Source organism: Thunnus maccoyii, chromosome 9 (assembly GCF_910596095.1).
Source record: "Thunnus maccoyii chromosome 9, fThuMac1.1, whole genome shotgun sequence".
In the NCBI taxonomy this organism is placed as follows: Eukaryota; Metazoa; Chordata; class Actinopteri; order Scombriformes; family Scombridae; genus Thunnus; species Thunnus maccoyii.
Window position 1 is genome coordinate 27,238,853 of NC_056541.1, and position 13,409 is coordinate 27,252,261.

Below are 13,409 nucleotides of genomic sequence, written 5' to 3' on the forward strand. Positions count from 1 at the left end.
ACCCTTAAACATAATCAGTCTCTCTAAATTAATTGCATTTGAATATCTGACTGTAAAGATACAGTAGTTTTACTCCGTCTATCTGGGTTTTTATTGTAGCTGATTCTGCATGTCAAAACGCAATGTCTGAGTTCATTATGATGATTCAAAAATTAAACTAAATTTGATCTTTTCCAGTAAAGATAACAGTTGTTACATTCTGCATCCTCTGTTTCAAATGTTATCCTCTTTAGTTTTATCAAACCAGATATTGTCATGCAATAAAATATGGAGCCCTGACACGAAAATGTGAATGATTATAAACCATAAATTGACTTCCCAGTTAAAAAACATTTTATTGTACATGTTTTAAAAAAGTGATAAACTGATTGAGCTACTTATGCATCATAGAAAAGAAAGCACCAAAAATAAAAATACAAGCCATCTGCTATTTACATACAGTATTAGTTGAATTGGTGCACTGATGACTTGGATTATGAGAACCATTGTTTTTCAATACATAGTGATGAACACTATGTTACAGTGCATCATGAAAATCAGCCAGCTGTACATTTTATGTTTGTTGAAGGGCTGAGGTAAGATTTTATGAGTCTTCAGTAGTTGTATACCAGCAGTCTGCTATTAACAAGCCATTATTCTCCAGTTAAAAATATTACATTGCACTATATTGCACAATTTGTCACATAGATATTGTGTAGAGAGTATTCTTTATAAGATGTTTTATACTGAAAGTAAAAAGTCTTTTCTTTAGAGTTTTGTGCTTGAAGTAAAAAGTCTATCAGGAGTATGAGTCATAGTTACACAGGGTATCCATATCGATGGTCATATTGGAGTGGAGGACGTTTTTCCTCTGCAGTGGTTGGCTGTGTTGTCCCATTACTCCCGCCTGTGTAGATGACTCTGCGGCCAGATTCACTGATGCTAGGCAGTTGGTTCCTAACTGAGCTGTAGTTCACCCCGGGGTGAGTGCGGTAGCCCATCACCGAGCGGAAGCTGGTGTTTCTGCTGGAGGGTTGACTCTCTGGGGCCTGGGCATCCTCCCTGAGGAAACAGGTCACACAGGTCTCAAGTCAGTTAATCCTTAGATTATTTCATGGATGTTTGGAATGCTTCCCAGTTCTGATACAGTACCTTATTTCATTTGCAACCTCCTTCTCATAGCGGCGCTTATGGCAGCAGCAGATCAAGAGCCAGATGAGGAGCAGGAGGAGGAGCAGAAGCAGCAGAGCACCTATCACCGCCCCAACTATGACACCCACTTTATTGGTAGCTGGAAGAGAGGACATGGTGCTTAGAGATCAAACAAGTACAGCTCTTCTTCTTTACAGATCTGAATAGCTGTAACAAGAGGCTTACACATGATTTTTGCATTACAGATTGTAGCAGAAAAATGCTCCTTTAGGATACACAGGAGAAGTGTTAAGTACTTAAGAGTAAAATTAGAAATAATGATATCATGGACTTACGGTTATATGCATACAGTGCATATTTACACTGTGCGTTGCCGACAGCATTTTTTACCACACACGCGTAACTTCCAACATTGCTATCTGTATGGTTCCTGATCAAAAGCTCCCCAGTCTGTGGGTCTTAAAGAAAGAAGAGAACATTCAGAATGAGTACATTGTGATAATACAGCATCCTCACTGTCTATGTCTGCTTATAGAAAGGCCCTTTTGTCTGCCTTACCTTGGGTTGCAGTGGATGGCATTGAACCTCCGCTTTCTCTGCTCCACATATAACTGAGAGGAGTGGATCCCTGAGAGGATTTGCAGCGGAGTGAGACTGTGCCCCCTCTCTCCTCTCCGCCTTCAACCCAACACTTTGGCACTGATGGGGGAACTGATAAAAGAATATAAACATAAATAAACACATAGCATGAAAAATTTTTTCAGAGTAATGCATCAGTGCTATGGTTTATCATGGGAGGGTTAAAGGTGTGAAAGAGGAGAACAATCTGAGGTATGGATAAACAGAAAGGCGTGATCACCGACTGAGAGGGAGAGAAACCAGAAAAGGGCCTTAAACATTCCAAGTGAGTGAGAACAACATTTAAAAGAAGAATAAGACAGACAAGGAAATGAACAGGTAAAACCGGTTAAAAGGAATTCATCCTCACCCATCACCACCAGCGTGACTTTTCGCATATCGACACCCGGCGCCTTCTTGACTTTGCACTGGTAGGTGGCTGTGTCTGAGAGCCTCACATCAGAGAGAGAGATGGAAGCGTCTCCCTGCTTGGGGTCTGCTATGAAGTTAAGCCTTTTGGAGAGGCTGGGGTCACCGTAGTGGATTGTCTGGCCCCCTGTATAAGATAAGATCTGAGATGCAAACATTGCATTGAGTGATGACACCTCTTCAAAGCAGGTTTTTCCACTGACAGAGCCTAAAGGTAAAAGATAACCAAGACTGTGTAGCTTGTCTGAAATGCTCATTAATGCATGCTTAAGTCTTTTCTCCAGCCTCCCAGAGTGTTTATTTCTACTACATCCCCCTCTGTAGATGTAAACGTAAACCCACCAGTTTGTCTTTCTGTGTCATGTCCGGGCTGACGTTGGACCATTCAATGTCCAGTTCTCCAGTGTCTTGGAGGCCGGGGCTGTAGGTGCATCCCAGAGTGACTGTTTCGCCCTGGGCCTTCTGAATGGTCTGTGGCCCCGAGGATGTCACCTGCATCGCTTCTGTCACATCTGATTGGTCAGAGAAATTTTAGTCTCATAAAATACAGTTCTTCCTCCCCCCAGTTTTCATAATCATCTACCGTTGCCAAAGGACAAACAAAAAAAAGACAGAAAAAGATGAATTTCTCTCTCAAATGCATTAATATTTTCCCCACTTAATGGTATTCAAGCTCTGGGCCTGTGCTCCTGAACAGAGAGGAGTAAGAGTGCTGATCTGAAACTAACTGGCCTCTTAAGTCTAACTGAGGATTTGAGGGTTTGGAGCTGTAATAAAATTAAAAACAGTATTTTTGGTGAAAATGAATAACATATTAATTTAAAACTCTCTCAGCTCATTAACTGTCAGAAACATTTTGGTAAATGATCAAAACTGAATGCGCAATGAATGAGTGAACTTGACAAGTGGCATTTAAAAGCTGCATCTGAGTTGTGTTCACGCTCACAATTAAACCCTGCTGACTCACTGTTTATGGCCATGTATTTTAATTATTGCTGATAGCTTGACGTTTATAGAAGGAACTCGATGTTGATCATCATTGTGTGGCAGTGCATTTCAACAGGTCCAAGTTATTTATCATCATCTTCATTCCGCTTCTCAGGGCAAGTTTCTTTTCACAGTTTTCCCATCTAGATAGTTAACCTTCACTAAATATCTTAATGGACCATGTTGATAAATCAAATCAGCCTCATTTTTGATACCACTCACCATTAAATTCACTATATCACTCTGAAAGCACTTCAGTGCTGCCGCAACCAAATGAAGTATGTCAGAGGTATTTATAAAAGCGTGTTAATGGCAGATGTGATAAAGGGAGTCTGAAAAAAGCTCAAATTAGTCAGTCAAATGTTTACACTGTGAAAGCTCCCTTGGGCAAAATGCTGTGATCTAAGGAAGTCGTGTTTTCCATGTGGAGAGGCGGCTAACTTGCCAGTGAGCACAGTCACTAAGCTTGTTACAAAAAGCTGCAAATATTCCAATCCTGTGCACCTACTCATTGGCTAGACCATATGCTCAGATAACACTTTCCTCTCAGTTTACCACTGGGGATCTGGAACTTAAAGAATCAAACATCTTAACACCAAGCAATAAACTACCGGTCTAATGAGGTGGTACAACATGAAGATTTAAAGTCTCAGGGGTTTTTGTGGAACGTGATAAGAGTTTTGCACGTGTTCTGTATGTATGCTGTTTACTTCCGCTTGGCTGCCTGCGCGCATTTGATTTAATTTAATTTCACCCCTGTTTTTATGTTGTTCATATATTAAAATAGACAACTTGGATGGAGGCCTGAGACTAATTTCTCCACTGGGACTATAAAGTCTCTTAGAGTCTTACTTTACAAATGCAAACAACAGTTTGACCCTTAGCACCAGCAGTAGGTATTAAAAGAGGTATGAATGCAGGGTACCTATAAGACACCCACATTATGCAGGAGGCACATGGTTCATTGAACATCTGCAATGCAATTCACCCAGTGGTGTCTGTCAGATCATCTGCTAAGTGCATGTCAGACTGGCCAGTATTTATACATGAATCAAAGATCAGACAGGTACAACCCAGAAAATAGAATCAACAACTCCTTTATACTAGTAAAAATCAACACCTGTTATGTTTGTGGATATATACTCTGTACTTTCCATCCATGGTCAGAATATTAATGCCTAACTGGAAGTGTTGTATAAAAGAAAACTTAAATACTGTCTGGAGTTTAAAAGAGAGACCATGAGACTCACCTGTCTTCAGCTGAAATGTTACCAGAAACAGCACAACCACCTTTAGCCTCTCACTCATGAATACAGGCTCCATTATAACCCTGAAAGCAACAGAAAGTGAAGAAATTACTCTGAGGATGTGTTTTCACTGACATTCTTGCTTATTTGAAAGCTTGTATTTTGTCTCACTTATTTAATTTCACGGAAGTGAAAACATCTCTGCTTTATGGCTGTCAGCTGCCTCGTTAATGATAAAGCTGTCTTAAATCAACAAAACATGTGCCTTGTATTGGAAGAATTATTCTTACTACCTGGTCTGTTCTTAAGTTTTTACCTCTGTTAACAACAGCTAAGGCCTAGACTGAATGTGAATATCAATGGAAAACAACCAGAAGCAAGACAAACTGTTTCTTTCTTAAGTACACACCACTAAGAAAATCCAATGGAGTTCTACTGAAAGGCATAAAGGGAAAAAATAAAAGCTCTACCATACCTGAAAGTGAAGAAATAATCCAAAGTAAAAGTATGTCCTTTAAGGCCTGGCAATGTGTCAGTACTGGTCAAGCTTGCTTATTTTGTTCTCAGGTGAAACTCAGCTGCAGTAACTGTGGCCACACCCTCTCTGTTCATAGTACATCTGTTGGCCACTCCTACTGTAAACTTGGGAACGTTAAATATCAGATAAAAAGTTTTATTTTTGGAAAAACATTTTTGGAGGTTGGACATGTGTTTCATTGTAAGAATCGGAAATCAGAAAAAGAGTTTTGTCAGTCTTACTCTCAGTATTTGTTGTCTAATCACAGGCTTGTGTACAGTCGCTGATGACAGGGGTTAGAGATTAATGATTACCTGCCAATGTTGAGGAGTTCAACAACAATGTTGCTGCACTGGTTCATATGCTGGTCAACATATCTATCAGCAGCCAGGTTTATTTATTTCATAGTAATGTAAATTATTACCTCCTGTGTTGAACTGTGCTAAAATAATGTTTTTCTGTTTGCTGGACCGTAGTTGTAGATAAATTACTTTTTCAAAATACTGAACATTTTATATGTAGTACTTCTTCAGGGCACTTAAACAATGCTGTAACTTTGGTCTGTTAAATTTCACCCAATCCTTCCCTGACACACCCTACTGACACACCCATCAATGTTGTTGTTGGTCACAGACAGACAGCGCACAATCATTTGTGCCTCAGTGCCAAGAATGACAAAGCTTCTCAGGCTATAAATAAAGCTTTCATAAGATGATTAAACTTATCACTGGAATCACTAATTGTTTGAATCATTTGAACCAGCCTACAATGTCATAAATCCTTGTCAGCTATGAATGATTTACCAAAAATGGAGAATTTTGATTTGCAGATCAACAGCTCCAGATGAGTGGTTGTTGTGGTTTCTATAATCTGTTTTAAAGTACCAAAGCTCACTGTGGCTGATGATTCAAAAATGAAAAGAAAGACATTTTCAATGTAGTTGGATGGGGTGGTGAAATTATTCAGTATTGATTGTGTAAGAACGTACAGAATGTGATGTGAGCGCAGAGCATGAAGTTAGCCATTAGGAAACTTAAGTGCTGGGTTAATGCGATCCTGCCATTAATGTTCATTAAGGAGATGAGCAAATTAGTAACGCTCAGTATGAAACATGATCAGAAAGCAAATTTGGAACCAGAACAACCCCCTTCTCTTTTGTTTCATGCTGTGGGTTTGCAAGCCGTGTACCTGAGCTTTATGCAGGGTGCATGAGTGACACCGCATCAATAAATCTGTATGTGAGTGTGTTCAGGAGTGATCCTGCAAATGTCAGGGCGTATGTCAGGCTGTGGGTACGGCTGCCTTACCAGCAGGTGGTTAATTGCCCGGCTCCCTCCCCCTGGTGTAAGAGGAGGTTCTGGCACCAGAGCGCTGTGCCGAACAGACTGTGTGACAGGACAAGGCGGGATCAAACAGACAGTACTGGGACACTGCACAAGACCACCGCTGCAGGAAAGAGAGTGTGAACAAGCATGATGAACACATTTGTAATCACTGAACTGAATATGCTGAACTTGTTGCACACGCCCTTTATTTCACCCAATGATTCCCTAATTATCTCACTAAACTTTGTAGATGAGAGGTGGCCAAACTCCAGCTTTGTCTTGTCTTGGCTGTAGACTTGTGCTATCCCCCATCTATCCTCCCAGATTTGGCAAAGGTAGCCTAATCACACCACAGGGTAGCAAACAAACCACCTTGACAGATGTCCAAATTACAAGTAAACAGCCTAGCAGGGGAGGCAAACAAATGACCAAAGCAAGGAGGGGAGAGGCTACAGCATGGCTGGGCTTGCCAGAAGCCATACTGAAATAGCACAACAGCGTGAGTCACGGTGTGTCAATGTCAGGCAGCCAGTTAGGCACATATATTCGTCTTTTTAAGGTGGAACGCCACTGGGACAAGGATGACGCTTCTGGCGGAGGGAGGCAGTCACTCAGACCCTCAAAGAGCAACGTGAGTGGAATACAGGCAGCACACTCTGGACCACACAGTTTATTCATGAACCCCTGGATCTCTGCAATTAAATGCCCACTCTGACAGTGAAATTGATTTTTTTGTCTCCTTTACAACAATCAGTCATTATTCACAGATGTCCTGCCCATCATAATGATGTACTCTACTGCCTGGGTGGTGTTAGTTAGAGCGTGCAATAATGAGTACAGAAATAGCATCATCGTAAGTGTTGCCAGTCGTCTTTGAATTCTGTTGTCTTGTCTTGTGAAACCGGTAGGATTATTCCCTGTCTCCAAGCAGAGCACATTTTGAGCAGCTCCTGCCCTGCACGCTTTCCATGTGCCGTGCTGCAGAATAAATAATAAAGAGGCAAGTGCAGGGATTCCTACCAGCCTCTGCGATTCTTTATCTCAGTTAGTAACCCACTAAGGAAAGGGCCCATCTACCATGAAAGTATGCTTGAATGATGCTGGACACAGCAGGACAAAACCCACACATATCCCTACTCATACACACACACACAGCCTCCAGCAATATGAGCATAGACGCTGGACCCCATAATCCAATAAGTTGTGCTTCTTGTGCTAAACCCAGTGAAGTCTGGCACACAGAGAGAGTCCATGGAGTACGGTCCCCTAAGCCTCGCTTGCAGGAGTGGGATGGAAACTGTATTCTCTGATAAAGAACTTCAGATCTCTCTCCCCCTCTCTGTTACGATAGCTGATATTTCCCACACTCATTGGGGAATTGTGATATAATGATGTAATTTAATTCCGACTTCTCTTTTTTTTAGAATTACAAATTAATAGAAATATTCTTGGAAAAACAGCCTGATGTGTTATGGCAAAAGACTGGTGATGAAAATGAGCATGATGTTATGCTTTATTGTCTGTTGTATCCTCAGTCAATGAAAAGAAGCAAACATTCATTTGGAAAGGAAATTATTTCTGCAGAATTGATACTCAGTTGAATGGATTCTCATACATGCTTGGCTATGCTTGAAAGCAACATAATAATTCACAGAGTAACGGCAATTTTCATCAAGACACCAACAGTTTGTAGAGAAGAATTTGCATTCTTTTGATGCTATTTGTCTCTGTCAGAACTGCAAATTGGTGAGCTTGGTCAATGCAGAGCAGTAATAAAAAGCATGACACTCTCAAAAAGCAATTACACAGGCACTTTGTGAGAACACGCCATCCACTTTTGTCATTCCCTGACTGCTGATCTCCAACTTAACCATCTTTAACACGTGTTGAAACTTAGCCCTGAGGTAAAACTAATCATAGCTGTAACTTTAAAATGTAAACCTGGGCCCTAGAGAAATAGTTCTACATTTTGGGAAAGATGCTTATTCTCTTTCAAAGTGTAAAAATGATCATTTGTGGTTTTATGGAGGGTTATGTGTGGGATTTTTTCTTGACCAGGTGCACTGGCCTGCTAGAGTCTCAGATGGAAACCTCATGGTGATAATGTGACTCCAGGAAGTTACTGTGCCCAACCAATAAATAGTCTGACACACAACTTCCCTTAAAACCACAACTTGTCATTTTTACATTTAGTTTTTTTTCTATGGATTACACAAACAAGATATAATGTGTTAATTAGTGAGCTTCAGCAGTGCTGGTAGGTGGATTTTGTTTCCTTTAGTCAGAGCCAGGCTAGCTATTTCACTCTGTTTCTAGCCTTTATGCTAAGCTAGACTAACTGGCCGCTGGCTTTAGTCTAGCAAATTATACAGACATGAGAGTGGCATTGACCTTTTCATCTAACTCTCATAAATATACTTCCCAAAATGTTAAAATATTCCTTCCAACATAAGCTTAAATCTGCAGACACGGAACAACATTATCATTCACCTGAAGTTGTGTTTGTGTCCTCCTGGCAAATCTAAGTCCAACATCCCCTCTCCCTTTAGCCCTGTTTTGGTCACCACCAACTCTTGGAAGATATCTGGCTCTTTAGTGGCTAAATCCTTTGCTTGGTTCACCAGCTAGCCGCTAACTTTGGTGACATGCAATTGGTCCAATGGCCTATTATTCCAAAATCCCAATAGTTTGAAAAATTTGCCGTCAGAATGAAAGCCCATTAGTCTGATGGCCCGTTATCCCAAAAACAAAAGCCCACTGTTTTGAAGGCCAAAATACACACTGGAGTTTTTTTTACATTTAATATCTTAGTGTATTCTGATGTGCAAAGATGAAGATATTGTTTACAAAATGCTTGCTTTTTACTGCATTTAGTGCACACTAACCCTAAGCCTAACACAAAAGACGAAAGAGGTAGCCTAATCAGAACGCCTAACCATAAATAATGCATGGACAGGGCCGGCAGTCACTGAACTCCAACAACTCCAGAGTGTGTATTTTCAGAGCAATGTGCCTTCAGAGCAATGGGCGTTTGTTTCCAGGATAACGGGCCGTCGGACTAATGGGCTTTTGGTCCAACGGGACATTTTTCAAACTATTGGGGTTTTGGAATAATGGGCCTTCAGACCAATGGGCAGTCCCCATAACTTTGTCTGTAAGCTGTTTGATGCTGGGCAGGTGGCGTAGCATGATGAGAGCAGTGAGCAGTGAAACAGAACTGTAAAATTGCCGGCTGTAAAACCAAAACATTGACAGCAGAAAGACTGCAGCGTTAGATAATAACTCTCTGTGGGTTTCTCATTATGAGCAACACCTTTCACATTACACATAGTCATTTGATCCATTGTTGATATTAACATTTTGATTAGAGCAGCTTTAACTTGTTATTAACCTAAACCTTAAACTAAACCTAATTTTGACTTTAACTTTAAATCAAAGTACAAACCATAAACTAGCCCATTAGGAAGCAAGGACAGGCCAGAAGACATTAGAGAATGACCTCACATAATACTCTGAAGGACTAAAACTCTCTCTCTCCCTCTCTCTCTCTCTCTCTCTCCCTGTTGTCGTCTTCCCCCACCCCTCACACACACCCACACATCTATTCAGATGAATGTGTGGTGTGGGCAGATTGCTCGCTCTGAATTGAGCTGCCCATTTGAACTTGAAAGAAAAAAGAGTTTTGACAGAAATACTCTATGCTTTTCATTTGTGATTTTACTGAACTGTGAACTCTAGCTACAGAGGCTCATCCTTTACTCCACTTAAGACACACAGATGTCCGGAAATCACACAGTTCAATAAGGATTAGGTGGGCAAGACCAGACAGTCTGTGCAGTTTTTCTCCATTTTTCAGAAAAATTGTCAGGAACAACAGTGCAGGCTTTGAAAATAGATGACACAAACAACATAACTGTGTGTTAGTTTGCAAATGAATGCTCAATGTGTATTCTCTAAACTCCTCATACCATCAACAAAATAGCACCATGATATCTAAAGATGAACTGCAGTCGCAGAAAAACTCTCATGAAACACAGCAAAGGGAAAACAGCCGTCTTTCCCAAAATAGCGCATGCATTTATACATCTACGTCTTCTTGTTACATGAAAACCTGAAAATATATTTCAGGAAGTCCACTTCTCATAGATTTTTTACTGCTCCATATCTCAGTTGTCACCATCAGGCCACTTCAGACTAATACTCTCGTGGCCAGACATGTTATTTTAAAATGCTTTGTGTATCTTAGATTTGGTCATGAGTCAAGATGAATAGAGGAGAACATATGGTCTCATTTGTTATGTTCCAGGTGAAATGTTGCTGTAAAGAAGTTCAATATCCAGAGGGTGGAAGTGTGATAAGGTATTGTATGCTTGAGCAGTTCCACAGGTCAGTCCTCATCAAGATGTTTAATGAGTGTTTTAATGACTCACCGTGCAAACAAGCAGAGAGGATTTGATAAGGTTATAGATGTACAGAGTTGTCTAGTTGAATTGTTTGAATGTGCATAGTATTACATGGACTATCTTAATGATAAATCTTTGCTTGGGTTCTACTAATATGGATATATTATGATGAAGTAAACAGTCTGTTAAGCACAATTTCAGAATTTGTGGAAATAATTCATTTTGTGCCATTTTCCATATTTAAATCATTAAGTATGAAAACTGATGTTTCAGTCAAGCTTTATTTTTTATATAAATATTGAGCTTTGCATAAATTCAAGGTATAAAAAGGTTTAAAGGAAAAGTGTTGATGTTCTCTGTTTTTTATTGTCAACATCCTACTTATAAGTATTGTCTGTGTAATCAAATCTTGATACAGATTATTCCTGTGTGCCATTGACCTCTATTGTTCATAGTCCAAAAACACATCAATGAGTCATACTATTGCAATGGGTTCCTTCATTTACTTTGATTATTTTGAGTCAATACCACCGTCTAGCAGCCAGAAATACTCACTAGAGCAACAAATCTGCAGTGGAAAATAGTTCCCAGCACTCTGTACTCTTGTTTAAGAAATGTTTCATGAAAACTGTAGTGCTGTTTTAGGAAATGATTTTGCTTTTATTAAAAAGGAAAGTATTTGTGACTTTTTTATTAAATATACATCTCGGTAGGGAAGTCGAAAAAAATTAAGAGACAGCCTAATGCATTTGTGGATTTGGTCTTTTTGTGGGAATTGCTTATGCCTTATAACCAACGGGGATTTTATACTGCTATAAATATGTAAATCAGTGCAGTTGCTAATATATGAATGTATCACTTGAGCATGTTTTATTTTCTTGTATGCTGGTTTTGCAATTCAAACGCACATCCTAGATGTCACGTGCAGATAACAGCATGTTAACAAGTTACTGTGAAATTTTCTACAACTCCCGGCAACAACAAAATTGTCCTACAGACTTTACTGCCACAGACATGTCAAACATGCACATTTCATCCAGGACCACAAGGCCCAAATAAAAATCTTTTACTGGTGTTGCATTAGTGTCTCAGGCTCGCATGCACGCTTGCATTTTTGATGCACGCATTCATAGATTAAAACTTACAAACAGAGAGAAGCACCAATAAATAAATAAAATCTGTTTAAAATATTAAAATGTCTTTTTCATTTTGTCCAAACAGGAAAAGCAATATGCTATGACAACACTCATTGCACATGACTTCATGAATTATCATATTATAGAGATGACCACATTAAGGATAGAGTGCATGAATATTACTGTGTATTTTAATAGAAATATTTACATGTTGCATAAGATATTAAAATAGAAGTCATGCTAATTGTACCCAAATAAAATTATTAAATAGATATCTAACTGTAATGAATGGTATTATTTCAAGAGCAATCAGAGCACTGAAGCCAACAAAAAGAAATTCTCATCAGCTAGCCGCTAATTAATTAATTCACTATTTCTAGCCGCAGTAATCACTGCACTCATGATGATCTGCAGAAGCTTACTTCTGTGTTGGGGAAGCACAATACCAAACGCATTTTATAGTCAAGCCCTTATTCATAAATGAATGTGAGTTATAGATTAGACTGTGGAAATACAGAGCAATCGTTACTCCAACTGATTAGTGTGTTACTGAATCGGATGAGAATAAAGCCTTGAATTGTGGGGAAAATAATCTGTGGATGACATATAGTACGAGCAGCATTCTTCTTTGTGGCTTGATGTTTTGAAACATACAGAAAATAATCACTGTTATCAAACCACAGCAGACACTCTCAATAAAATGCCCATCTTCATATGTAGCTTTTAAAAAGATAGATATTTGAAGCACGTCCCACTCCTACAGAGAAAGCCTAAAAACAACAAGAACTGGCAATTTATTTCAGCTGTGGGGAGGCGGGTCTGTAACAACAATTGTTGTGATTAATGATGATTGGAAGTCTGTGGACCGTCACACCTAAAGGACTTCAATCGTATAAATATGAGATTGCACTGTTTGTCAACTCAAATGATTTGTCAACAAGTGAGATTTTTACTATCCCATAGCCTAAAATGTGCAATACATTTGATCAGTACCACTAAAGACGTCTGTTGTCTGTACTGGAGCAAAAGCTTCCATCACCCTGTAATTCTTATTTCATCTCTTCAGCAGTCGAGGATGGAGTTCTGACTGCTAAAGCAATCCAGCTTTATAGGAATGCTTATTGCAGATTGATTTATTCATTGGTGCGATACACAAAGAGAGGAAGAAAGAAAGAAACACCAAAAGCACATTACTAAGTTGTACTAGAACTCAGCCAATGGCATGTTACAGTATATATCAGTTTGTTGTGGAGTGATTAAAGTCTGTTCAATGATTAGTGTACACATTAACTGAATACTTTACTGAGTTGAGCTGAGGAAGAAGTTCTTAATATAGCAGATGTTGGCTTACACATTATCACTGATAGGAAGAGACTGAGAGGTGCTGCCCCAGGAGTTTGTCCCTGGTGTTTCTGTGGTACTTACAGAAGGAGCACTTTGCTCTTCATGAGATTAGAGATGCACCAAAAAGCTTGCATAGACTATCTCAGTGGAATAAAGTATTCAAGGAGTCAGAAAGTTCTCATGGACATTAATAGGGTCACTTGTTTGGCTAAAGCTCATAGACTGTTAGAGAATTACTTTGATTGCAAGTGAAGTGGAAGGATAATGAGTGT

At 39.5% G+C, this 13,409-nt stretch overlaps 1 protein-coding gene across 1 annotated transcript; it reads right to left on the minus strand.

Annotated features, from left to right (window-relative positions):
- Nucleotides 1–310: 310 nt before the first annotated feature.
- vsig8b (V-set and immunoglobulin domain containing 8b) lies at nt 311–4,998 on the minus strand. The gene is made up of 8 exons (XM_042421863.1): nt 4,888–4,998; nt 4,416–4,495; nt 2,521–2,690; nt 2,120–2,321; nt 1,690–1,842; nt 1,467–1,589; nt 1,132–1,270; nt 311–1,041 (listed from the first exon to the last, which is right to left on the minus strand). Exons 2-8 carry the CDS (start codon nt 4,486–4,488, stop codon nt 798–800), a joined length of 1,104 nt encoding a protein of 367 aa, XP_042277797.1. The 5' UTR covers nt 4,489–4,495; nt 4,888–4,998; the 3' UTR covers nt 311–797.
- Between the last annotated feature and the right edge of the window lie 8,411 nt (nt 4,999–13,409).

Coding starts and splice junctions, on each gene's coding strand:
- vsig8b (XM_042421863.1), bottom strand. CDS start 4,488: ATGGAGCCTGTATTCATGAGTGAGAGGCTAAAGGTGGTTGTGCTGTTT. Junction 1,590..1,689: donor GCCATCCACTGCAACCCAAG/GTAAGGCAGACA, acceptor TCTTTCTTTAAG/ACCCACAGACTGGGGAGCTT. Junction 1,042..1,131: donor GAGGTTGCAAATGAAATAAG/GTACTGTATCAG, acceptor CTGTTTCCTCAG/GGAGGATGCCCAGGCCCCAG.